Source organism: Salmo trutta, chromosome 4 (assembly GCF_901001165.1).
Source record: "Salmo trutta chromosome 4, fSalTru1.1, whole genome shotgun sequence".
NCBI classification, from domain to species: domain Eukaryota; kingdom Metazoa; phylum Chordata; class Actinopteri; order Salmoniformes; family Salmonidae; genus Salmo; species Salmo trutta.
In genome coordinates this window covers 41,813,264-41,839,517 of record NC_042960.1, presented here as the reverse complement: position 1 = coordinate 41,839,517, position 26,254 = coordinate 41,813,264, and the positions used below count along the sequence as shown (strand labels likewise).

The following is a 26,254-nucleotide window of genomic DNA, read 5'->3' as shown; positions in this document are numbered from 1 at the left end:
ACACACACACACACACACACACACACACACACACACACACACCTCTGCCATGTTGAGTTTCTCCTGTGCAACTCTCAGGTCCTCTGTCATGGTGTTAACAGTTTGCTCATTCTTCTGGGCTACAGCAGCCATCTTCTGTCCCTTCTCCTTCAAAGAGGCAATATCCTTCCTGTAGCCCTCCACATTATCCTGCAGCATCTCATACCTGGGGGGAGCACGTCACCAAGCAGGTTCAGTTAGTTATCAAGCAAAATTTGCTAAAATATTGTGAAATAACGTCATACTCCTAAGTTCAAAGAAAAAGACAACCTACTTCCTCATGTGATATTGTCTTGTGTAGTGTCCTGAGAGTGATGTGCAGTGCTCTTACCTCTTGGAGGTAAACTCCAGTTGGGTGGATATCTTGGCATTCTGTGATCTCTGGTCAGACACCTGCTGCTGTAGCTTCTCAGTCTGTTCCGCCAGGGCCTTGTCACTCTCAGACCTCTCCCTCTTATAGGAGGAGAACACCTCCTGCAACTACACACACAGCGAACAAGACGTTCCTTCAGATAAGAGTACAGCAACAATTTTTTGTCAACCCGATTGAAGGATATTATTTGTGGTCTATCATAAAATGGTGGTTTGACGCGACAGAAGGACAGATAATGTTGCATATACACCAAGTGTACAAAACATTAGGAACACCTTCCTAATATTCAACACGGAAAACTGCTGAGGGAGAAAAACTCTAGGTCATTGCGTTTGAACGGGGTATGGTAGTAGGTGCCAGGTGCACCGGTTTGTGTCAAGAAATGCAAAGCAGCTGGGTTTTTCACCCTTGACAGTTTCCCGTGTGTATCAAGTATGGTCCACCACCCAAAGGACATCCAGCCAACTTGACAACTGTGGGAAGCATTGGAGTCAACATGGGCCAACATCCCTGTGGAACGCTTTAGACACTTTGTAGAGTCCATGCCCTGACAAATTGAGGATGTTCTGAGGGCAAAAGGGTAAGAATTGTGTGGGCTCACCTGTCGGAGGGCTGCCTTGGCCTCCACCGCCTCGGTTGACTCCGTCGCCATAGTAATGATTCCAGTGGGCATGGCTGTGGTGGGGGTGGCAGCTGGAGAGCGGTGGGGGGTGGAGGTCAGGGAGAATTCCTCAGGTGCTGCACCTGAGACAAGAGGTCAAAGGGTCAGTGTGTAGGTAATATACAAATCTCAAAGTTCTCCACCGGGGCTGGGCCAAAACTGACTAACAATAAAGAACCAAAAGGCTACACAGGGTATATGTTGCTCCCGTGCTTTATTCCTGCACCCACATTTACAAAGGTTTGGCTACACTAGCCTCATCAGGCCCTGAAGAAGGAAATGTATGTGAACCCCACCTTGCTGAGGGAAGCTAACGCCAGTGGCCTGAGCCAGGAGCACACGGTACATGTCTCTCTGCCTGACAATGGACTCAGCCAGCTGCATCTGGTGGCTCCGCTGCTCCCTCAGAGCCTCCAGCTCTGCCTGGGCCTTCTCCAGACTCCGCTCCAGCTCACTGCGCCTGGAGTGAGAATCCAATGACCTTTATTTATCCACAGATAACAGAAACATTTTGCTGACAGGGAAACCAAAAGGAAAGGTGGAGCAGGAGCTACCACCATATTGCTTATACTCATCCAACAATGTCAGACCTACAAAAGCACCTAGTGGGTTGGGGCTAAGGGTTGTTTCTGGATGGAGACACAGACAATCAGACACTTATTTTGTGTGTGGGGGGGGGGACAATTAAGTATATCGCACTTGGTGCCTGTGGTCTCAGTCTCCTCTCTCTCCTGTGCATCGCTGAGCTCTCGGAGGGCCACCAGGAGGCGCTGGTTCTGCTGCTGGAGCTCCTCCACGCCACGGAATGTCACCAGGTGCTGTGTGATGACCTCCGACGTGCTGCTGATGTCAGCAGAGCTCACCTCCTCATCGAGCACTACGTGGTTGCCACGTGCCTCCTCCAGCTCAATGAGTAGGACACGGATCTGGTGGGTTAGGATACGGGGTGAAAAAGCTATTGATTATGTCCTAATTAAAACAATCATGCCTACAACCGTCACTTTTTTATAAATCAACATTTGTATAGATTTTTTCACACATAATTCTATGACAACAATGAGGTTGTAGAGGCGATGTTAAGAAAAGCAGTGAGGCTTCACTAAAAGAGATAAGACAGGACGTCCCACCTGCTGCGCCATGTCTGCCAGTTGCACCTCAGACCTATGGTTGTCTCTCTCCAGGACAGAAGAGTGCTTGTTGGCTTCGTCAGTCACCTTCTGCAGACGTTGCACCTCCTGAAACACATAGTAACCAGTTATGGTGTGTCAGAACGTATTTAGTGGACTCTCATAAGTGCACGGCATCGGCAGTGCAGTTCACCAATACCAACTCAAATACATTGCAGTGCAGTACAGTTCACCAATTACAATTCAAACACATTCTTTTCACTTACGCTGGACAATCTGCACGATCGGGTTTAGTGCAGTTTTAGTGCAGTTCAAAACCTTGCATTAAATCAGGAGTTGACTGTACATTGGTGAGAAGGGAATTTATATGTTTAAGGTAATGACAAAAAAAATCCACCCTGAAACGTAATTATTAGATTATGTAACTTGTATTATGAATAATTAAACAACGTAACTATTAGTAATTATTAGATTATGTAACATGTATAATGAATAATTAGAGTGATAAACTTAAGTCCAATAAGGTTTGGTCGAGACCAGTAAGGGAGAGAAATGTGTGTGTGACTAAGAAAATACAGAGGACAATTAAACTATTCATGACCTGACCTGGTTAGAACTCTAAAATACTTACGACAGGAAAGGGAGTCCTGTCAAGGTCCCTCTAATCTCGGGAGGATAGAACTGCCAGCTTGGTAGTGATAGACGAGGAATGCGGACTGTGGGGAAAGATACAGCCCACCTACTGTTTGTGTGTCTGTGTGTGCGTGGAAATAGGTCGGGGTGAGAGTTATAAAAAGACATGTCTTTGCATTCTTGACTTTAGAACGTTCTCTGAATAAACTGTACGGACCTTTTGCATAAACTGAGTCTTTGTCTAATTATTATTAAACCCAGGGTCGTACAAACCTCGGCGATTGGTCAAAGCTTAAATAATTGTTAGTTATCATCATCATTGGGATTGAAAATTCTCGTGACAATTGGTTTCTAACTACCCTCACATATCCTCAGATGTTTGACTTACAGCAGGTGTTTTGGTACTGTATAACAAATTCAAACTATTTTTTTTTTTTAAAAACACACCGTAACTGCCTGTTCTAGCTTGGCCGACAGGCTGGCCACAGACTTCTGCATGCGCTCATGTTCGTCCCGCTGGCGTTTGAGGACGGGACCCTTGGCCTCCACCTCCTGCACTATGTCATCCAGGTACTTATTCACCCGTTTGTTCTCCACACGCTGCAGCTCCAGCGCCTCCTGGGTCTCCACATACGCCGTATACAACTGGAGAGAAGAAAGAAGCTCAAACTCATACATTCATACTGTATACTATGATACAATATATTAATATATGGTACTGTAGTCTATGATACAATATATGGTACTATATACTATGATACAATATATGGTACTGAATACTATGAGCGTCATGTTTGTTAATATAACTATTTGCTGAGCAAAGTCAAGAATCTCTGCAGATGAATTCTGTAAATACAGAATACATACAGTACCAGTGAAAAGTTTGGACACCTACTCTTACATTTTTTACTATTTTCTTCATTGTAGAATAATAGTGAAGACATCAAAACTAAGAAATAACACACATGTAATCATGTATTAACAAAAAAAGGTGTTAAAACTAAAACTAAATATATCTTCAAAGTAGCCACCCTTTGCCTTGATGACAGCTTTGCACACTCTTGGAATTCTCTCAACCAGCTTCATGAGGAATGCTTTTCCAACAGTCTTGAAGGAGTTCCCACATATGCTGAGCACTTGTTGGCTGCTTTTCCTTCACTCTGCGGTCCAACTCCTCCAAAACCATCTCAATTGGCTTGAGGTCGGGTGATTGTGGAAGCCAGGTCATCTGATGCAGCACTCCATCACTCTCCTTCTTGGTCAAATAGCCCAAATAGTCAAATAGCCCTGGGTCACTGTCCTGTTGAAAAACAAAATGACAGCCCCACTAAGCACAAACCAGATGGGATGGCGCATCGCTAAGGTAGCCATGCTGGTTAAGTGTGCCTTGAATTCTAAATAAATCACTGACAGTGTCACCAGCAAAGCACCCCCACACCACCTCCTCCATGCTTCACAGTGGGAACAACACATGCAGAGATCATCCGTTCACATACTCGGCGTCTCACAAAGACACTGGTGTTGGAACCAAAAATCTCAAATTTGGAATCATCAGACCAAAAGGACAGACTGGTCTAATGTCCATTGCTCATGTTTCTTGGCCCAAGAAAGTCTCTTCTTCTTATTAGTGTGCATTGGTAGTGGTTTCTTTGCAGCAATTCGACCATGAAGGCCTGATTCACAGTCTCCTCCGAACAGTTGATGTTGAGATGTGTCCGTTACTTGAACTCTGTGAAGCATTTCTTTGGGCTGCAGTCTGAGGTGCAGTTAACTCTAATGAACTTATCCTCTGCAGCAGAGGTAACTCTGGGTCTTCCTTTCCTGTGGCGGTCCTCATGAGAGCCAGTTTCATCATAACGCTTGATGGTTTTTGCGACTGGTTGAGAGAATTCCAAGAGCGTGCAAAGCTGTCAAGGCAAAGGGTGGCTACTTTGAACAATATCAATTATAAAATATATTTAGATTTGGAATGAGTAGGTGTGTCCAAACTTTTGACTGGTACTGTATGTGTCAGTATGCAGCCGATATTGGCCTTTTCTAATCTATTTTTCTCTACCGGCTTTGCCAATAGTGCTCCACATAGCAAAACTGTTGCTATTCCAGCTGCCACTCACCACCTAAGCCACAAGCACTGCACAATTACGAGGAATGTCCAGCTGGGAAAATCAGCAGCAGCAAGCTAGCTCATTCTTCAATACAAAAGGTACAATACTGAGAAATGGATGAATTGAGACAGTGACCAAAATTGAACTCCTGTTAGCAAAGATTAGGCAGAAAAATGTATCATACCGCAGGCAGCATGGAGAAGTAAAAAATACATGTTTAGAACTGATAAATGACTGCATGATAATTGAATGTTATCGGTGGACAAGACTTTGTTAGAACCAAAACAGACAGCCTGCCTCTGTTCAACACCCGAACTAATCGTGTGGGCAAGCAATTGCATTTCGTTCACAATAGTCGGTTTGCGGAGTAGATTGTGGCTTATTTGTATGCCTACCAATGACAATTTACATTGTTTGAAGCACATTTTTATAGTTTCTGTCACAGATGACAGCTTCAATAAGCCCCCATGGTGAACGAGAAGCTTGCAGAATCATGATTCTTTCGAGTTTTTAGTTCATCATTCGCCGGTAGGGGGTCCTGCGTGATCTGGGCATTACTGACTCAAAATGAGTCGAAAAGATCAGTCAATAAAAATAACCAAACTTCCCATCACTAGGCTTGGGCATTATACCATATACCGGAGTACTTGGAAATAGCCACGGGACGGTTTTTACAATAACGTCAATAACGTTGAAACTTTTTCTTTGAAGTTTTTCTATACATTTTAATATTTGTAGCTACTCAAGTAAATACCTGCAGTCAACTTGTGCAATTTGTTAGAAGATAAAGCAGATTGCGTTCTTCATTTCACCTGTCATATTATGAAGCTTACCGTAGTGCCCCAGAACAGTTTAGCCAGTCGCAAGTTTGTTTGTAAATAGCACAACTGGAGAAAGCGGGAGCAGGCGAGTCCAGCTGTGTATTGACAGGGGTCAAGTTCTATTTTGAAAGTCAGTGTTTTTGGCTTCAATAGAGTGATCAGGGATATGCAACTATATTTTTCCTTCACGAAAAATACATTAGTAAAACACATTCGGCAGAAAATAGCTTTATTTTCATAAGATGACAACAGAAGTGCAACGCTATTTGGCTGGCAGCCACACAACAAGGCTAAATTAGCTTACAATTAAAAAACATGGTATTTTTTTTTCAAATCTATACATGGCCATCATATTTCTGTTTATCATAGAAAGAACGTAGCCAGCTACATTTCCTAATGGTTTTCTTAAAGTTAGTCTTGCATTTACCGGAGAAAAGTAGGCTGGTTACACTGACAAAAGTACCAGAGAAAAATAGGGATACATCAGATACATTCTCATCCAAGTAGAGAAGTGCAACTGAGGCACAAAAATTAGTCTGATGCCGAGCAAAAATTGCAAAAAGAATTTGATGTGTTTGGAAAAAAAAGCAGCAAGATATTTCTTATGCGTTCTTTTTCCCCCGTGTGAAATACAAAGTATTCTGTGTTGATGTGACCCCAAAGTTTAACTTGCTAGGTGTCTACATAAGTGGCTGAATTAATAAGGTGATGGGACATCATATTGTTTGAGAAGTCAAAGCCCTTTGGATGAGTTCTGTACAGTTGGCACTGCTCTCTTTCGATTTCCTTGCGTTTTTTCTCATCTCCGTTCTCGGCCCATCTGTCCTCCCCCATTTTCTCCGAACAGAGCAGGCAGGCCCGTTGCCCTAGCGACTCCAGACTCCACGCAGACACACATGCTGCTCCAGAGCCAGTAGTGTTAATTTGCACAATGTCACTTGTAAAACTGTCCAAACAACAAAAGTTACATTCGGTAGACTTTTCCCACATTTTGTTACAGGCTTATTCTAAATTGATTAAATTGTTCCCGCCCCTCATCATTCTACACACAATAACCCATAATGACAAAGCAAAAACAGGATTTAAGAAATGTTTGCAAATTTATTAAAAATAACAACCTGAAATACCACATTGGCATAAGAATTCAGACCCTTTACTCGGTAATTTCTTGAAGCACCTTTGGCAGCGATTAGTCTCGAGTCCTCTTGGGTATGACGCAACAAGCTTGGCACACCTGTATTTGGAGAGTTTCTTCCATCCTTCTCTGCAGATCATCTCAAGCTCTGTCAGGTTAAATGGGGAGTGTCGCTGCACAGTTATTTTCAGGTCTCCCCAGAGATGTTAGATCAGGTTCAAGTCCGGCCCACTCAAGGACATTCAGACTTGTCCCGAAGCCACTCCTGCGTTGTCTTGGCGGTGTGCTTAGGGTCGTTGCCCTGTAGACAATGATGAACCTTCACCCCAGTCTGAGGTCCTGAGCACTCTGGAGCAGGTTTTCATCAAGGATCTCTCTGTACTTTGCTCCGTTCATCTTTCCCTTGATCCTGACTTGTCTCTCAGTCCCTCCCCATAGCATGCTGCCACCACCATGCTTCGTCGTAGGGATGGTGCCAGGTTTCCTCCAGACGTGACGCTTGGCATTCAGGCCAAAGAGTTCAATCTTGTTTTCATCAGACCAGAGAATCTTGTTTCTCATGGTCTGAGAGTCCTTTTAGATGCCCTTTGGCAAACTCCAAGCGGGCTGTCATGTGCCTTTTACTGAGGAGTGGCTTCCGTTTGGTCGGTGGAGTGATGCAGAGCTGGTTGTTCTTCTGGAAGGTTCTGCCATCTCCACAGAGGAGCTCTGTCAGAGTAACCATCGGCTTCTTGGTCACCTCCATGACCAAGGCCCTTCTCCCCTGATTGCCTCAGTTTGCCTGAGCGGCCAGCTCTAGGAAGAATCTTGGTGGTTCTAAACTTCTTCCATTTAAGAATGATTGAGGACACTGTGTTCTTGGGGACCTTCAATGCTGCAGAAATGTCTTAGTACCCTTCCCCAGATCTGTGCCTCGACACAATCCTGTCTCAGAGCTCTACAGACAATTTCTTCGACCTCATGGCTTGGTTTTCACTCTGACATGCACTGTCAACTGTGGGACCTTATATAGACAGGTGTGTGCCTTTCCAAATCCTGTCCAATCAATTGAATTTACCACAGGTGGACTCCAATCAAGGTGTGGAAACATCTCAAAGATGATCAATTGAAACAGGATGCACCTGAGCTCAATTTCAAGTCTCATAGCAAAGGATCTGAATAATTATGTAAATAAGGAATCTGTTTTTGATTTTTTATAAATGTGCCCCAAAAAATTGGAACCTGTTTTCGCTGTGTCATTTTAGGGTATTGTGTGTAGATCGATAAGGAATCAATTTTATTTAATACATTTTAGAATAAGACTAACATAACAAAATGTGGAAAAAGTCAAGGGGTCTGAATAATTTCCAAATGCACCGTACGTAGAACTTTATGAGCTGGACTGCCTGTCTTCGCAATTATTATTTTTTTATGTTTGCACTTGTTAGCATACGTAGCTAGCAGCTTCCATGGAAATTCACAATTACTGGTAACGGACACCCAATAGGCTTTTTGAGGTTTTTTTGGCGCCCCCTTGAGTACTAAGCTGGTAATACCGTAAATCCCAGGATGAGAGAAAGACGGTATGGAAAATCTGGATACCGCCTCGGGCTGTGGCGATCATGAAATTGTGTTAGCCGGTGACTGTCAAGCAAATAACTGCCGGCCTCACAGTAATTGGCAATTATTTAACAAACATTTAGTGTCTCCTGGCTTCCACGCATAGCTTACAAGCCATTGATGCAGACCTTTGGAACATCTACATTTAAAAAAGTGTAATAAATCCATTTAATATAGCCTACACCGTCACAGTTAATCGATTATTTATTTTAGGCAGGTCTAAAGAACCATGATATGAAGAAAATGTAGTCTATTTCAGAAGAACAGAATAGCATACTCTTACGCACAAACAAAACATAGGTATTTGTACATAAATATGGATTATTTCGAACAAAAACAACATTTCTTGTGGAAGTAGCAGTCCTGGGAGTGCATTCTGACAAAGATCAGCAAAGGTAAGAGAATATTTCTAATACTAATTCTGAGTTTAGGTTGCCCCGAACTTGGCGGGTGTCTGAATAGCTCGCCGTGATGGCTGAGCTATGTACTCAGAATATTGAAAAATGTGCTTTCTCCGTAAAGCTATTTTAAAATCTGACACAGCGGTTGCATCCAGGAGTAGTCCATCTATAATTCTTTAAATAATTGTTATATATTTTGTCAAACATTCACCGGACGTTTTGGTTGGGAATACATTTTCTGAACATCACGCGCCAATGTAAAATGCTGTTTTTGGATATAAATATGAACTTTATCGAACAAAACATACATGTATTGTGTAACATAATGTCCTAGGAGTGTCATCTGATGAAGATCGTCAAAGGTTAGTGCTTCATTTAGCTGTGTTTTGGGTTTTATTGACACATGTCCTTGCTTGGAAAATGGCTGTGTGATTATTTTTGTCTATGTACTCTCCTAACATAATCTAATGTTTTGCTTTCGCTGTAAAGCCTTTTTGAAATCAGACAATGTGGTTACATCAAGGAGAAGTGTATCTTTAAAATGGTGTAAAATAGTTGTATGTTTGAGAAAGTTGAATTATGACATTTTGTTGATTTTGAATTTGCCGCCCTGATATTTCACTGGCTGTGTCCCGCAGGCTAGCGTCCCACGTAGCCCATAGAAGTTGTAAAAGTTTAGTATTTGGTCCCATCTTCATAGCACACAATAACTATATCAAGCTTGTGATTCTACCGATTTGTGGGATGCATTTGCTGTTTGTTTTGGTTGCTTTCCAGCTCATGTGAATGAGTGAGGAAGTTAGACGCACAAATACCATACCCCCAAGACATACTAACCTTTCCGATTATTTTGTGACCAATATAAATTAATGGTAAATAATGTAACGTGTCATTTTTGAGTCACTTTTATTGCAAATAATAAAATAGAATTTCTAAACACTTCTACAGTAATGTGGATGCTACTGTGTTTACAGATAATCCTGAATGAATTGTGAATGATCAGTGAGAAAGTTTGACGCACAAATATCATCACCCCAAGACATGCATTTTTGGGGGAGTATATTTGTGCATTTTTGGGGGAGTATATTTGTGCATCATTATTCACAATTCATTCAGGATTATCCGTAATCATGGTAGCATCCATATTAATGCAGAAGTGTTTCCAAACATTCTATACTTGATTACAATAAAAGTGACTCCAAAATGACAATACATTATTTACCATTCATTTCTATTAGGCACAAAACTATTTGAAACACAACCAAAACAAACAGCAAATGCATTCAAAAAATATGTATAGTCACAAACTTGATGTAGTCATTGCATGCTAAGAACATGGGACCAAATACTTAACTTTTTACTACTTTAATACACATATTTGGCCCAATACTTTTGGTTCCCTAAAATGGGGGGACTATATACAAAAACATTGAATATCGGCTTAAAATACCGGCCATCGGCCTCCTTGACACCCCAAAAAACGGTATTGGCCCCAAAACAAATCTACGTCGGTCATTCTCTAGTGGTTACCTCAGTCAGCTTCATGCCAGGTTTGACAATCTTGGCCACGGCGGCTGCAGTTGGGGACATGGTGGTAATCGTTTCCTCTGACAGCACTGAGGCTGCACCTGCAGGGCATGGAAATAGACAACCATGCAAGCAGGTCAAAGTTCATCCTCCATTTTGTAAGAATATGTCGAAAATAAATACACAACGCAGAGAAAGTACGAGAGGTCAAGAGGACGAGAAGTCAATAGAATTAACGATCAATGGAAATAGTGTTTTTTCTGTAATAGGGAATTATTTATCAATGGGTCAGAGACATGGGAGGGATTTGTCTATACAGTGAGCCTGAAATAGGATACTTGTTATTTGGCCATTGGCCCAGCTATACTGCAAGGACTTCTAGTTGGTCAACCACAGGCTAGGGTTGGGTTATAAAACTAGATCCTGTCCCTTTCTTCTGGGGAGAAAATCACTGGAGAACATCACTGAGGACAGGGGAGAATGACCATCTACTACTTCCAAGCATGATTTGTCCTCTTTGAATAAACCTATTTTCCTCCCCCTGATTTGCTTTGGGGTCTGTGTTATTAAAGAATAACATCAACTGCTAACAATTTCAAACTGAAGTCTCCAGAGCATGATCAAAGAAACCCCATCATCCTAATACATATCAGTCAGTGGCCAGTTTGTAAAATCTGCTGGTAATGATGCTAACTCGAAGAGACACCATCCCTATTAAAGTAATTTTAAGGTCCAGTCAACTGTTCAGTAAAAAAAAAAACAGCCAGGCGATTGTGTCTTAAGTCTGACCTCTGAGCTTGGTGTCGGATAGAAGTTCGTTGGCGTTGTCCAGTTCTTTCTCCAGACTGGAGATACTCTCCTTCAGCTCAGCAGCCTCCTTGATCCGACAGGCATCCATCTCCTGGAGTTTCACCTCCAGGGCCTTGTTCGCTGTATAGAGGAGAGGAGAATTCAGACTAATGACCAATAAAGTTAGCCTATAAATGACATGAAAACATAGAGCCTGTGTTAGACAGTTTTGCATTGAGACAATAGTTGTGCGTGACTGTCTTTCTGGTCTCTCTCCCTCACCTTCTACAGCATCCTTCAGCAGCTTGTGCAGCTCCTCTACAGCCCCACTCAACTCCTCACTCTTGGACTCAGAGTCTGCAGCAGCTCCCTGGGAAGACAAGGTAAAGGGTTGTTGGCCAGTGTTGTGACAGGAACAATTAATGCCCTTATTAGCTAAATGCTTCACATCATCCACCATGAAAATGTAACATGCACCTGTTAACTAAAATGTTCACCAAAAGCTTACCCACACAAAAGCAATTTTTTTAACTAAAGTAAAAAATTAAGAAAAAATTAAGAAAATACTGTATAATGGCACTGGAGGGAATAGCAGCCATTTTATGGGCACCCGACCAATTGTGCCATTTAGTGTTTTTTTTCTCCACTGATCTTAACTCTTTTTCGACAATGTTTCTGGGATTGTTTCCTATGATCAAAAATAGCTTTTGGACATCAGAACAGCAATCACAAACCTCTATTTGGATGAGGATTTGTACTTCAATGAGTCTGATGCGAAGGTCATACTTGCCCATACCGGACAAGGCCCAAATCCCAGACACTCGAAAAAGGAAGAGGCGGTGTTACAGAGACCAGCGTGCGGGATATCTGACGAGACTATGTCGGCGAGTGGATAAACCGCCTCTACCCTCCATTCTATTGGCAAACCTGCAATTACTGGAGAATAAACTGGACGAGCTCCGTTCTAGACTATCCTATCAAAGTGATCTGAAGAACTGTAATATCCTATGTTTTCCCGAGTCTTGGCTGAACAAGGACATGGAAAATATAATTTTAGCTGTTTTTTCTATGCATGAGAGAACAGCAGTTGTGTGTCTCTCTGTTAGCAACAGCTGGTACGCAATCTCTAATATTAAAAAGTAAGTCTCAAGGTTAGAATGCCTCATGATAAGCTGTAGACCACATTATTTACCGAGAACGTTTTAATCTATACTTTACAAAAATATAAAACGCAACATGTAGTGTTGGTCCCAAGTTTCATGAGCTGAAATAAAAGATCTCAAACATTTGCCACATGCACAAAGCTTATTTCTCAAACATTTTGTGCACATCCCTGTTAGTAAGCATTTCTCATTTGCCAAGATAATCCATCCACCTGACAGGTGTGGCATATCAAGAAGCTGATTAAACAGCATAATCATTACACAGGTGCACCTTGTGCTTGGGATAATAAAATGCCACTAAAATGTGCAGTTTTATCACACAACAGTGCCCTGATGTCTCAAGCAATTGGCATGCTGACTGCAGGAATAGCCACCAGAGCTATTGCCAGAGAATTTAATGTTTATTTCTCTACCATAAGCCACCTCCAACGTCATTTTGGACCATAAGCCACCTCCAACGTCATTTTGGACTATAAGCCACCTCCAACGTCATTTTATTGATCTACAATCCATAGGTATCAGTCTACTCAGTGACACCCAGAAAACATTAGCATCATAGCTCTTATTGCGGGACTCTGAAACAACTGAATTGAGCCACATGCATTGTCAACCTATGTGTATTGAACACTATACCCGAGGAAAAACTATACTGCATGGATGTTTGAGTCTGATAATTCTGAGGAGGATGTTTGGAAAAAATATATTGGGTATTGAGTAGACTGTTACCCCATTTCATTGATTCCCAATCCTTAGGTAAAGCTGTACAGTGCAATGAATGTCAATACACACAATAGGCTGACTAGTGAGGTGATTTCACACAGTCACAGACCCGCGATAAGAGCTACAACGCTAATATTTGCATAAACTCTTCACAGTTGTGTTCTGTGGGTGTCACCAAGTAGATGGAATGTGAAGCAATGAAATGGGGGTATCCAACCTTGTTCAACATTATCTAGTCTAAATATGGTATGACTCCACCAATTGTAACCTTCTGCAACACTTTCAAAGAGGTACTTTTATTTTGAAGGCAAACTGCAAATTCCACTATAGTGCCTAATCCTTATTGTGGCTAGCTTCACAACACATAATCCGGTCAGGTCGAGCCTCACTAGCCAGATGAAGCAAGCTGGCTGCTTATAACGTAATCTTTGGGAAACAGGGTTAAGTAGCTGGCTAGCTATTTATTTTCATGAACTGAAGTTCAATTTCAATAGGAGAACAACAAGTGTCTACCTAGCTAATACTTACAAGGATTCCTAAATCATTGCAAAGAATAATGAAAATGACTGCAGTTTCAACTGGTCATCGTTTTCAGGCTGGTTGTATTGGTGCTAGCTAGGTACCAAGCTAAAGCTCGCTAGCTACCCCAGAAGTTGCAGTCGAACAAATAATACTTTATTACCAACGCGGTATTGTAAACACATCGTTCGAGGCTGGTGTTTGCTTGTTTGCAAACTTTTTGTACAGTTTTGACAGTGCTACTGATAGTAGTGGCGGCGCTTGGCTTGCACGTGCAAATTCAGAACACACAGCATTCTATAATATAACTGTGTTATTTGACGTTAAAAGCTTATTTGATGCGTCAAATAGAGTTATTTGACGTGTATCTTTTTTGACGCGCAAAGACCCAAACGGTGTTCCGTAGTATGTCGTGAAGCTAATAGCAGTGACGCCATTACTGTGTAACTCCGGTAGGGCAACATCTGAACAATAGCGCACTTGGTAACGTTAGTGTGTACCGGTGCTCGACCAGTCGCGAAAGCCAACATCACTCACGACAGAGAACGGTTGATTGTCAAGGGCAATGAATTCCATTATCTTGGCGTTAATGGATTTCGCCTTTGAGTTGTCTCGCTGAAATTGTCTTACGCTTTCAAATGACTGCTCGATCCACACAACAGACATTGTGGGCTAAGTTAAGAATGCTGTGTTGCGCAACATTTTACATGCCGTCATTACGTCATGTACCTACGTTATATAGGTATGCACATCAGCTTTGACATCGTTTTTTCACGTTGGCGTTAAACTAGGCAACGGGCCGATACCGATGTTGGCATTTTTAGCTAATATCGTCCGATTCCGATATGTTCACCGATATATCGTGCATCCCAGTCATGTTGAAATCTGACTGGGAATTCACAAATCCATAGATTAGAGACTAATTCATTTATTTCAATTGACTGATTTCCTTATACGAACTGAACTCTGTAAAATCTTAGAAATTGTTGCATGTGGCGTTCATATTTTTGTTCAGTGTATATTTTTAGTAGCCGTCTACTTACCACCACAAACCGATGCTGGCACGAAGACCGCACTCTACCAGCTGTATAGGGCCATAACCAAACAAGGAAATGCTCACGAGATGGTTTATAAAATGATATAACGTGTGCCAAATTGGCAGTAGAATGGGTTTCGGTCAAGAAACTCGTGGTTTTCAGGTATGTAAAGGCACAAGGATGACTGTCACTATGCTCCATTTTTCCTCTATGGCAGTGGCACTCAGAATGTGCGTGAAAGAGAGACGTTCAAGTTCCTCAGTGTCCACATCACTAAGGACCTATCATGGTCCAAACACACCAACACAGTCGTGAAGAAGGCACGACAATGCCTCTTAAACCTTCAGGAGGATGAAAAGATTTAGCATTGGCCCTAAGATCCTCAAAAAGTTCAACAGCTGCACCATTGTGAGCATATTGACTGGCTGCATCACTGCTTGGTATAAGAACTGCGTGGCATCTGACTGCAAGGCGCTACAGAGGGTGCATACGGCCCAGTACATCACTGGGGCCTAGCTCCCGGACACCCAGGACCTCTATACAAGGTGGTGTCAGAGGAAGGTCCTAGAAATTGTCAAGGACTCCAGCCACCTAAGTCATAGATCATTCTTTCTGCTACCGCAAAGCAAGCAGTACCGGAGTGCCAAGTCTGGGAACAAAAAGCTCCTGAACAGCTTCTACCCCAAGACATTAAACCAGGGTTTCTCAAACTTGGTCCTCAGGAACCCAAGGAGTGCATGTTTTGTTTTTTTGCCAGTGCACTCCACAAAAAAAATCTGATTCACACTTTGGGGTCCTGAGGACACAGTTTGGGAAACGTTGATTTAGACTGCGGAACAGTTAATCAAATGGCCACTTGGACTATTTGCATTGACCCCCTATTTAAAAAAATAATTGCACTGACTACGCACATTTACCATACTCTACCCAAACACTCAGACATACTAAACTGACACTCCCAACGCATACACGCCACACGCACAGACAAACTTTCACACCTTTTCAAGCTTTACATATGCTGCTGCTACTCGGTAAAATCTGATAGCCTAGTCACTTTTACCTAGGGATGCACAATATATTGGTGAACATATCGGAATCTGACGACATTAGCTAAAAATACCAATATCGGTATCGCCCCCGATGTCTAATTTAACGCCGATGTGAAAAACCGATGTCAAAGCTGACGTGCATACCTACAGTTGAAATCAGAAAATTACATACACTTAGTTTGTAGTCATTAAAACTCATTTTTTCAACCACTCCACAAATTGATTGTTAACAAACTGTAGTTTTGGCAAGTGAGTTAGGACATCTACTTTGTGCATTACACAAGCCATTTTTCCAACAATTGTTTACAGACAGATTATTTCACTTATAATTCACTGTATCACAATTCCAGTGGGTCAGAAGTTTACATACACTAAGTTGACTGTGCCTTTAAACAGCTTGGAAAATTCCAGAAAATTATGTTTGAAAAGCAAAAAAAAATGTAACGATCAAATTAGCAATATCTGCAATCATGACTGATTTTGAGAGCTATAGAGTACTCATTGGAATTGAAAGCAAATCCTAGACATGTTCTACATACCTTGTACAAGTTGGAGAGCTTTATGTTGGCATTCAGCTCATTCCTAAACTTCTCCTCCATGCTAGCGTGCTGCTCCTTAGCCTCTTTCAGTTTGCTGATCATGTCTTCAGTCTGCTTCTGAAGGCTTTCACTTGAAGTCTTTAAACTTGTCACTTGGTCCTGGACTCTGTTCAACTACAAAAACAACCGAAAACATAATGTTGACACAGTAAATGGGGATAAGCCAGTCAGGTAATAGTTTAGAGACATTGTCATATCGAAAACATACTCAATAGATGAATATGAAACCAGCATGTACAGTTGTCCCAACATAACTATTTGTGATAGAAAAATAATGTTTTTTTTACTGTTATGTCTTGGTCTACCCCATTCAGACGCTAACTACGTTAGGGATAATCAACGAGGGGCTATGCTTTCTCTAGAAACTAATGAACGACGTGGAAGGTGTGTTCCATCACACCCTAGCGGAATGGAACTGACCTTCCACGGAGTTGCATTATTTTCCAGAGAACGCAGAGCCACGAGTGTATTATCCCTTTTATACCATGGCTATAATTGAACACATTTGCAGGTAGAAATGTGTTCAACATCCACTGAAGCAGCTAGCAAGTTTAACAGATAGCTACAGTAGTTGCCTTGGTAACCAAACAAACATACTTGCTAGTTTAGCTAACTAAACCATCAAGTCCTAGCTTGCTATTATGAAAATCGAATTCAACAATGTCAATAATGTTTTCAATTCGACTTTTGCTTTCAGAAACAGCTCAATAGAACAGATCAGAATGAACTATAGCCATTGAACTCTGCCGTGCTGATATACCATGCGAAATAGGGAAATAATGTACGCTATAGAATGCCCTTCAAGCCAATCATAAATGAGTATTCAACAATGCCATGGTATAACTTGCTTTAACACCTATTGATGATAGTATCTTCTGGCCAGGGGAGTTTTGTTAAGAGCCCTGATGCTTGCTCTAAACGTTAACACATATCGCTTGCAGTACTGCTTTGGAAACATAAAAAAAATGTCATATCTGCGATAAATAATTTCCAAAAAACTAAAAAGGTTAAATAACTTCACACCTTTATAGCGGTAGGGTTCCCACATGGCCATATTTCCATGTTACAGAGCTTGTTTACAGAAAACAGACGGAAGACAGAGTTGGACCACCAGTGCTAATTAGGTGTCTGCGTCTCCGAACACCTGTGTATAAACGGAAGACTGACGCCACAAATGTGTTGTCAATGAGAAATACTGACGGCTGCAACCATGGTAAAAACGGTTATGTATGTGTAAATTTAGCATTTGTGAAATTATTTTTATGTGATATGAAAGTAGTCATGTTTCTAGAACTGTATCACAATTGAGAATCAATTCACGTTTAAATGGAGTATTTGGCTGTTTTGGCTTCCACAGCCAATTCACCTGTAACAGAACATGTAAAGTCCTTGGACTATAAGGAAGTAACGATAGGCTCCTTTAGTCAATTATTGGGCTTGTCTTGGTCATACCTCATCCTCTTTGTTCTCAAGGCTACACTTGAGCTCCAGGATCTCATTGCCCTTCTGACGTGACAGGGCCAGCAGCTCCTCACTCTTAGCCTTGAGCTCTCCGTTCAGCCAGGCCGTCTGGCCCTGCAACAGCTCCTTCTCCTGTTCCATACGCTTCTCACGATACTGGAGGTAATAGGCACAACAGTGTGGATTACACATGTGATGTATTGGATCATTTTAACACCTTCCTTAAGAGCTGGGTCCTATTCAAGAGTTCACAAGTTACAGAACATTCAAATAGTCTCACCTTGATGTTGACCTCTGAGGATTCGAGCTCGTCCAGCTTGAGCTGCAGCCCCATCTTTGTTGAATTGACTTCTGCCACTTTGTCATTGAGGCGCTGCAAGTCCTCTGATGATCAAATAAATCCCATAGACATTAGATAAAGAATGTGTGTGTGTGTGTGTGTGTGTATCCCTCCACATAGATTCATCCATACCACTCAGATAGTCCACTTCCTGAGACCTCCTCTCCAGTGTATGCACAAGCTCCCTCTTCTCTGACTCCAGTTCATCTTTGGCTTTTGAGAACTGGGCCTAGAATAAAAATGTGTACATCTATATTATGCCCAAAAAGGTGCCAACACCAACCGTTAATGAGGTGACAAGATCAGGAGTCTCACCTGTTCAGATGTAAACTTTTCTTGGTTGATTTCACACTTTTTATTATTTTCCCGCACACTCTTGAGTTCTTCATCTATAGAAAATAAGAGCAATTTCATTAAATGGTAGATTGTCATCCCCCATTCTATAGTCATGGTCAGTAAATAGCCAAGCATGCATCACATACTAGTGTTTACATGTATGCAGCAGTCATTAAAGAGACTTTGGCTGGATCATGTAACTAATTCCACTTACTGATCTTGGTGAACTCCTCTCGGAGTTTGTGGTGCTGTTCAGTCTGGGTCACAAACTGTTCCTGACTTTGCTCAAGACGCTGCACTTTCTCAAAGAACTGTTGTTCTGCAAGACAACAACACATGTCAACTTGGCTGCTCTCGTCTTGAAAGCTAAATTATAAATCAAAGTACTTTAATGAAGTTGCCTAGCTACTTCCACGTATAGCTAGCTATAGGGACAGAGAGTAGAGAAGTTTTCAACGAGAAAACGCAGGACTCTCCAATCCTATTCCTGGAGAGCTACCGACCTGCAGGGTTTCGCTCCCACCCCAATCTAGCGCACCTGATTCTAATAATTAGATGGTTGATAAACTGAATCAGGTCAGTTGCAACGGAGGTTGGAGTGAGAACCTACAGGACGGTAACGTTAGCGCTCCAGGAACAGGGTTGGAGACCCTGAGCAAACGTTACCCTAGTCAGTCATTCACCAGGTTACGTCAGACAGTACAGCTAACGCTAGCTAGTTACAGTAGCAAAGCAATTTAGACATGGTTGATAAACAATGTTGGCAAGCTATTTTTGAAACCATCATATTCCTCTGCCTTGAAAACTAGCTAGTAAACAGTTGTCGATGCTGCCGGTCAAAGCCATCCACGCGTTATCCTACTACGTAGTTAGCTAGGGCTGTACACATATAATGACCTCCTATTCGGCCATATCTTACCACTATCGACTCTAAATTGCTCCTGGTGTGCCTTGAGGAAATCTATTTCATATTGCAGGTCAGACAGGAGCTTTTCCAGTTTATTTTGAACAGCTTTCGGGAGTTTCGTTATCTCAGCGCGCTCCAGAGCTTGTAGTAGCACTGCAGACATTTTCCCCTCGCAAAACAACAAGATCTGAGCAGGCGCAGTGGCTACTTGTTCTCAGTGACCTGTGTGGTGAGATACTTGGGAATATCTTTGACTATGTACATACGCACAGACTCAGTGAGCATAGCCATGCTATTGAGAAAGACCGCCGAAGGCAGACCTGGATGGGATCAATATCATGCCAAATGTATTCACAAATGTACATCTCCAATCCACAAATGTAAATCACTTTATACAAACGAACACCTTTTGATTTGTATTTGTGTAGATATATTGCATTACAATTGTTTTATAACTGCAGATATGCATGTCATTTCCAAGGGTAAAATGACTGCCATAATGATTTTACACATAGGGAGAGATATGACAAATGGAAAACCTGCAACTCCATATTTGGAAGCGCTTAGGTCACCTGACTTTTGGCAGGGATTTGACAACAAGAAAAAGACAAGAGCTGTGTTAGAATATTATTCACAAATGTAAATTTACAAACAAAAAAACACAAACTTTCTTCCCTATTAAAAGAAATTGAACTGTATTTTAAGACAATTAAATACTCTACTAACAAAAAAGCTGTTAGAATTATAAGTGTATGTATGTCCCTTAAGGTCTTTGTGTAATGTGATATTGTACCCCCTAGCTCAATTGTCCATTGTATATATATTCTATATATACTTGTGTTCCCTCATGTACTCTCTGTATTGATTTGTTGTTAATAATTAAAAAAATAATAATATTATTCTAACACAGCTCTTGTCTTTTTCTTGTTGTCAAATCCCTGCCAAAAGTCAGGGGACCTAAGCGCTTCCAAATATGGAGTTGCAGGTTTTCCATTTGCAGCGATCACTGCCTCATTGCCTGCGTCCGTAATGGGTCCGCGGTCAAACGACCACCCCTCATCACAGTCAAACGCTCCCAAAAACACTTCAGCAAGCAAGCCTTTCTAATCGAACTGGCCCGGGTATCCTGGAAGGATATTGCCCTCATTCCGTCAGTAGAGGATGCCTGGTTATTCTTTAAAAGTGCTTTCCTCACAATCTTAAATAAGCATGCCCCATTCAAAAAATGTAGAACCAGGAACAGATATAGCCTGTGGTTCACTCCAGACCTGACTGCCCTTGACCAGCACAAAAACATCCTGTGGCGTACTGCATTAGCATCGAATAGCCCCCGCGATATGCAACTTTTCAGGGAAGTTAAGAACCAATATACACAGGCAGTTAGGAAAGCAAAGGCTAGCTTTTTCAAACAGAAATTTGCATCCTGTAGCAAAAACTCCAAAAAGTTCTGGGACACTGTAAAGTCCATGGAGAATAAGAGCACCTCCTCCCAGCGGCCCACTGCACTGATGCTAGGAAACACTGTCACCACTGATAAATCTACGATTATTGAGAATTTCAATAAGCATTTTTCTACAGCTGGCCTTGCTTTCCACCTGGCTACCCCTACCCTGGTCAACAGGTCTGCACCCCCCACAGCAACTTGCCCAAGCCTCCCCCATTTCTCCTTCACCCAAATCCAGATACCTGATGTTCTGAAAGAGCTGCAAAATCTGGACCCCTACAAATCAGCTGGTCTAGACAATCTAGACCCTCTCTTTCTAAAATTATCCGCTGCAATTGTTGCAACCCCTATTACTAGCCTCTGAAAGGGGTTCACCTAGGGGTCATGATAGGGGCTGTACCAAATGTTTAATATATTATAATAATTGATTATCTTTATGTTGTATTAATAGAAGGGGAGGGATTATAAGACCCCTCCCTCCTTACATGTATAGGCTCCTAGACTACAGATGAACAATATATATACATTATGAGGTTTAATATTGTTACATTTACGTCATTTAGCAGACGCTCTTATCCAGAGCGACTTACAAATTGTTCCACAGTACTTTTCTAGTCTCTCTGCCTCTAATGAAGAAACTGTCTGAGAAATGTGTGACTGTGAAGACATAACTCTGCAGGGGAATGTACGAGATAAGAGATTAGTCAGACATTCCACTATAAATCAACTTGGACATTTACTGCTAAGCTTTTACATAGCTATATAAACAAGAGTTTTAGTGTTGAGTAGGCATGGTTTTGGTCTCAGGAGTTGAAGATAATGACGTAGAGAGTGACATCACTAGGGCTGGACTTCGGGTTTAATAAATTAACTTGGGACCTTTTCTTTTATGCAGAACTTACTCGGAAACATGCGTATGTTCCTGTTGTCAACTTCTGTCTGCAATTGCATTAATAAAGATTTTTGAATGGTTTAATTAAAGATATTGTCAGAATGCTAATTTCACCAATGAGCCAATGATTGACAAGGAACAAGGAAACGAACCCCAACACCTGTTCAAACTCTCTTTCGTATCGTCTGAGATCCCCAAAGATTGGAAAGCTGCCACGGTCATCCCCCTCTTCAAAGGGGGTGACACTCTAGACCCAAACTGTTACAGACCTATATCTATCCTACCCTGCCTTTCTAAGGTCTTCGAAAGCCAAGTTAACAAACAGATCACCGACCATTTCGAATCCCACCGTACCTTCTCCACAATGCAATCTGGTTTCCGAGCTGGTCACGGGTGCACCTCAGCCATGCTCAAGGTCCTAAACGATATCATAATCGCCATCGACAAAAGACAATACTGTGCAGCCGTATTCATCGACCTGGCCAAGGCTTTCGACTCTGTCAATCACCACATTCTTATCAGCAGACTCAACAGCCTTGTTTTCTCAAATGACTGCCTCGCCTGGTTCACCAACTACTTCTCAGATAGAGTTCAGTGTGTCAAATCGGAGGGCCTGTTGTCCGGACCTCTGGCAGTCTCTATGCGGGTGCCACAGGGTTCAATTCTTGGGCCAACTCTTTTCTCTGTATACATCAATGATGTCGCTCTTACGACTGGTGATTCTCTGATCTACCTCTACGCAGATGACACCATTCTGTATACTTCTGGCCCTTCTTTGGACACTGTGTTAACTAACCTCGAGACGAGCTTCAATGCCATACAACTCTCCTTCCGTGGCCTCCAACTGCTCTTAAATGCAAGTAAAACTAAATGCATGCTCTTCAACTGATCACTGCTCACACCTGCCCGCCCGCCTAGCATCACCACTCTGGACGGTTCTGACTTAGAATATGTGGACAACTACAAATACCTAGGTGTCTGGTTAGACTGTAAACTCTCCTTCCAGACTCACCTTAAGCATCACCAATCCAAAATTAAATCTAGAATCGGCTACCTATTTCACAACAAAGCATCCTTCACTCATGCTGCCGATCCTTGACTTCGGCAATGCCATTTACAAAATAGCCTGTGTGTAGAATGGGACATAAAGGAAATTACCTCTACTACTAAATTACTACTAGATTATAGTGATAAGGAAAACAGCATACAAATTAGGCCTGTGTATTCATTTGCCTATAACTAATCAGAATTTCATTATGTTTACATAAAAAACAGAGAGTACTTCAAAATGAGAAGATTCTGCCATGGAAAAGACAACTGGGTGGACATAAAGTGGAAAGGAGGGGAAATAACTCACACCATGCAGCAGGACACCTTCAGCTGCGGGGTCTTTGTAATGCAGATTTGATAGTTATATTTTCAATAATGAATGGTTAGCTGTTATGTGACAATTAGGTCAAAAACTCTATTTTATTTTTTTGGTGTAGATGGCCTGTAAAGCTTACAGATTTAAGTCTAATAGCATGAGATGAAAGTAGACAAACATCAGAGTGTGCGATATGAAGGCATAGTCAGTGGACATTCTGAACCCTGATTGAGGTCACTAGGTCACATGACCAAGGAGCTATTGAAATTCTAAATTTAGAAAATCAGAAATCAGCATCCAATTTTCTGAGTAGAGTGTTGGAGGCGATTTTGTAAATGGCATTGCCGAAGTCAAGGATCGGCAGCATGAGTGAAGGATGCTTTGTTGCGAAATAGGAAGCCGATTCTAGATTTAATTTTAGATTGGAGATGCTTAAGGTGAGTCCGAAGATTGTTTTTTTATTAGTGAATTTCCATTTATGAATATGACATTTTTCCATTAGCACAATTAGATTTATGAGGTAAAATTGTTTTTCTTTATATTTATTATGGTTAAGGAAACCGAGCAGCACATTCTCCCATAAAAAAAACAAAAGTCATCAAGAATATTAACAATTATAAAACTGTGAATATCTTTGTCATAATTGTTTTACATGTAGACAATGCCAAAATAAATGTGAAAAATGGATGCTCAACACAAAAAGTACAATCAATGTTAATGTCTTTTTTGAGTTTCTTCAGGTAATGATTCGCAGGGTAATACTTAAGGATCATTCTGAAAGAGACCTCTTTGACCTTGTTAACAAGCAAGTATTTGTGTGGTAATAACCAGACTTTTTTCCAACAGATATTAGTGACCAATGTATTCCAGTAACTTGTGACATAAGGAATGGATACAATATCCCTTTGAAATAAAGCACGTATAGATCTGTTGTTCTGAGGGAGCAAGGAGAAACATATTTTCCCTATTGGAGAGTCAACTGGATTAAGCGAGGGTAGGTCAAGAAGGTGAGGTCTGGCTACACCTCTAAATAACATGAGAGTTCCAGATGGAATAGCATCAAAGACTATGGCGAACTCTCTAGGTGTTACAGGGATACTGTAACGAGATAAAGAATTCCTCAGAATTGAGTAACAATCCTTCTGCATTAAAAAGTTGACTCACCAGTAGGATATGACTATTGAACCAGTTCTTAAAAAATAAAGACTTGTTTCTATACAAAATGTCCTTATTGTTCCAAATGAAATACCTATGCGGGGAAAAATTATGTTTATATATTAACGACCACGCTAAGAATACTTGTCTATGAAGATCATTTTGCAGAAATCTTATCAATGTTATAGTTACAAAGTAACATAAAATTGAGGCCACCAAAACAGGAGAAGATATGAGGGATGAAATTCCAAATTGAAGTAGGATCCTTTAAAATGTTTAGCCCAATTTATCTTAAAAGTATTATTCAAAGTAGGAAAATCAAAAAAAATTGAGACCACCATATTCATGAGTTCATAACGACAGATTTCCTAATATAATGTGTACGATTTTTCCAAATTAAGTTGAAAAGCACCTGGTCAACCGCTTTACCTATTTTGTTGTCAAGATATAGGGACTGGGCTGCATAAGTAAGTCTGGAGATACCTTCAGCTTTAGAAAGCAATACTCGACCTTTCAAGGATAAATCCCTCTACAACCAATGGTTCAACTTCTTTTTGGTGTTTTCAATAATAGGTATAACATTTTATGAGCGTCTTTCCTGTTGATCCTTAGATATGGTAATCCCAAGGTATATTACTTTTTCCTTGCCTGGAATATTGCATATAGAGGGTTTCACACAGTCTTTAACAATGGCACTTATTAAGGTTTAGGCAAAGACCAGATGCTTTGGAAAATATATTTATCACACCGACTGCTCTAGGAATCTGGTCAGCATCTTTCAAAAAGAGGGTTGTGTCATCTGCAAGTTGACTTATGATAATATCTCTGTCAGCAATAGAGATCCCTTTTATATCACTGGATTGAACAGAACTTGTAAGAAGTTGGGTTGCAAGCAGGAAGAGGTAAGGTGAAATTGGGCAACCTTGCCTAATTCCTCTTTTCAAATCAGATCTAGGAGAAGTGCCATGCTTTAATTTAATTGAACTGTACCCATTCATATAAAGAGTTTTAATAGTACTACAAAATAATTCCCCAAAACCAAATTTCTCATGGGAGAGAAATAGAAACTCATGACCCACTGTATCGAAGGCTTTATAAAAGTCTAAGAAGACAAAACTATCTTCAAAGATTAAATCAGAATAGTCAATAAGGCCTAACACCAGTCGGATATTATTAGATATATGTCAATTCCTCATGAAGCCAGATTGGGTCTCTTCTACAATTGAGTCCAATACTGCCTTCATTCTTTTTGCAAATATAGAGGCAAATATTTTGTAGTCATTATTGAGCAGACAGATTGGATGCCAATTATCGAGTGGTAGGAAGTCTTTCTTGGGCTTAGGTATTAATGTAATCAGACCTTGAGTCAAACTGGGAGGGAGAGCATTATTTACAATGCTTTCAGAAAAGACCTCTAACAAATGGGGCCAACTGTTGAGAAAAAGTTTTGTAAAACTCAGCAGATATACCATCAGTCCCAGGAGACGTATTATTTTTAAGGTGTTCAATAGAATAAATTATCTCTTCAACTATAATAGGGTCATTACACTGTTCCCTCTCAGCCTCCCCAATTGATTTCACACCCCCCAGAGAGTCAAAGAAAAGAGTTGAGGAAACCTCACAATAGTTATAACTATATAAATTCCTGTAGAAGTTGCAACTAAAGTTAGAGATTAATTTGGGATCATCTATGATGAGATCATTAATATTAAATTGTTGAATGGTATTATTTTTAGAGTGGTATTTTGTTCACCCTCCTCTTACCACTTCTTCCTAGATCTGACAAAGGCTCCCTCTGCATTCAGTTTATACATATACAACTTGTTTTGCAGCTCAAACAGAACAGATTTGTCCTCCTCTGAGAGACTTTCAAGAGAGACTATTGAACAAGAGAGGTGATCTTTGTAATTACACGTTCTTCTTCAGCTCTCCTTGTCTTGGCAAGAATACACCCATATCTTCTTAAATATTTTCCAACCTCATATTTAAAAAGCTCCCAGTTATTACTGTATGAATTGTCATTTATAGCTTTGTTCCAAAAGTGTGTAATTAAATT

General features: G+C 41.0%; 1 protein-coding gene across 6 annotated transcripts in view; it reads right to left on the bottom strand.

Annotated features, from left to right (window-relative positions):
- Positions 1-19,546, bottom strand: part of LOC115192366 (nucleoprotein TPR) — a 47,325-nt gene extending 27,779 nt beyond the window's left edge. For 5 of the 6 annotated variants that reach the window (XM_029750774.1, XM_029750771.1, XM_029750772.1 and 2 more), the window contains exons 1-17: positions 19,354-19,504; positions 18,649-18,753; positions 18,414-18,487; positions 18,231-18,327; positions 18,039-18,142; positions 17,750-17,914; positions 16,238-16,411; positions 11,493-11,580; positions 11,211-11,351; positions 10,425-10,522; positions 3,281-3,478; positions 2,201-2,308; positions 1,773-1,999; positions 1,370-1,533; positions 1,014-1,156; positions 371-519; positions 43-205 (exon numbers count right to left, since the gene is read on the bottom strand). In XM_029750774.1, coding sequence (XP_029606634.1) covers positions 43-205; positions 371-519; positions 1,014-1,156; positions 1,370-1,533; positions 1,773-1,999; positions 2,201-2,308; positions 3,281-3,478; positions 10,425-10,522; positions 11,211-11,351; positions 11,493-11,580; positions 16,238-16,411; positions 17,750-17,914; positions 18,039-18,142; positions 18,231-18,327; positions 18,414-18,487; positions 18,649-18,753; positions 19,354-19,504 — 2,349 coding nt within the window. Of the gene's footprint in view, positions 1-42; positions 206-370; positions 520-1,013; positions 1,157-1,369; positions 1,534-1,772; positions 2,000-2,200; positions 2,309-3,280; positions 3,479-10,424; positions 10,523-11,210; positions 11,352-11,492; positions 11,581-16,237; positions 16,412-17,749; positions 17,915-18,038; positions 18,143-18,230; positions 18,328-18,413; positions 18,488-18,648; positions 18,754-19,353 lie in introns of all 6 variants that reach the window. The other variant, XM_029750768.1, reaches the window with a different exon arrangement.
- Positions 19,547-26,254: the final 6,708 nt, after the last annotated feature.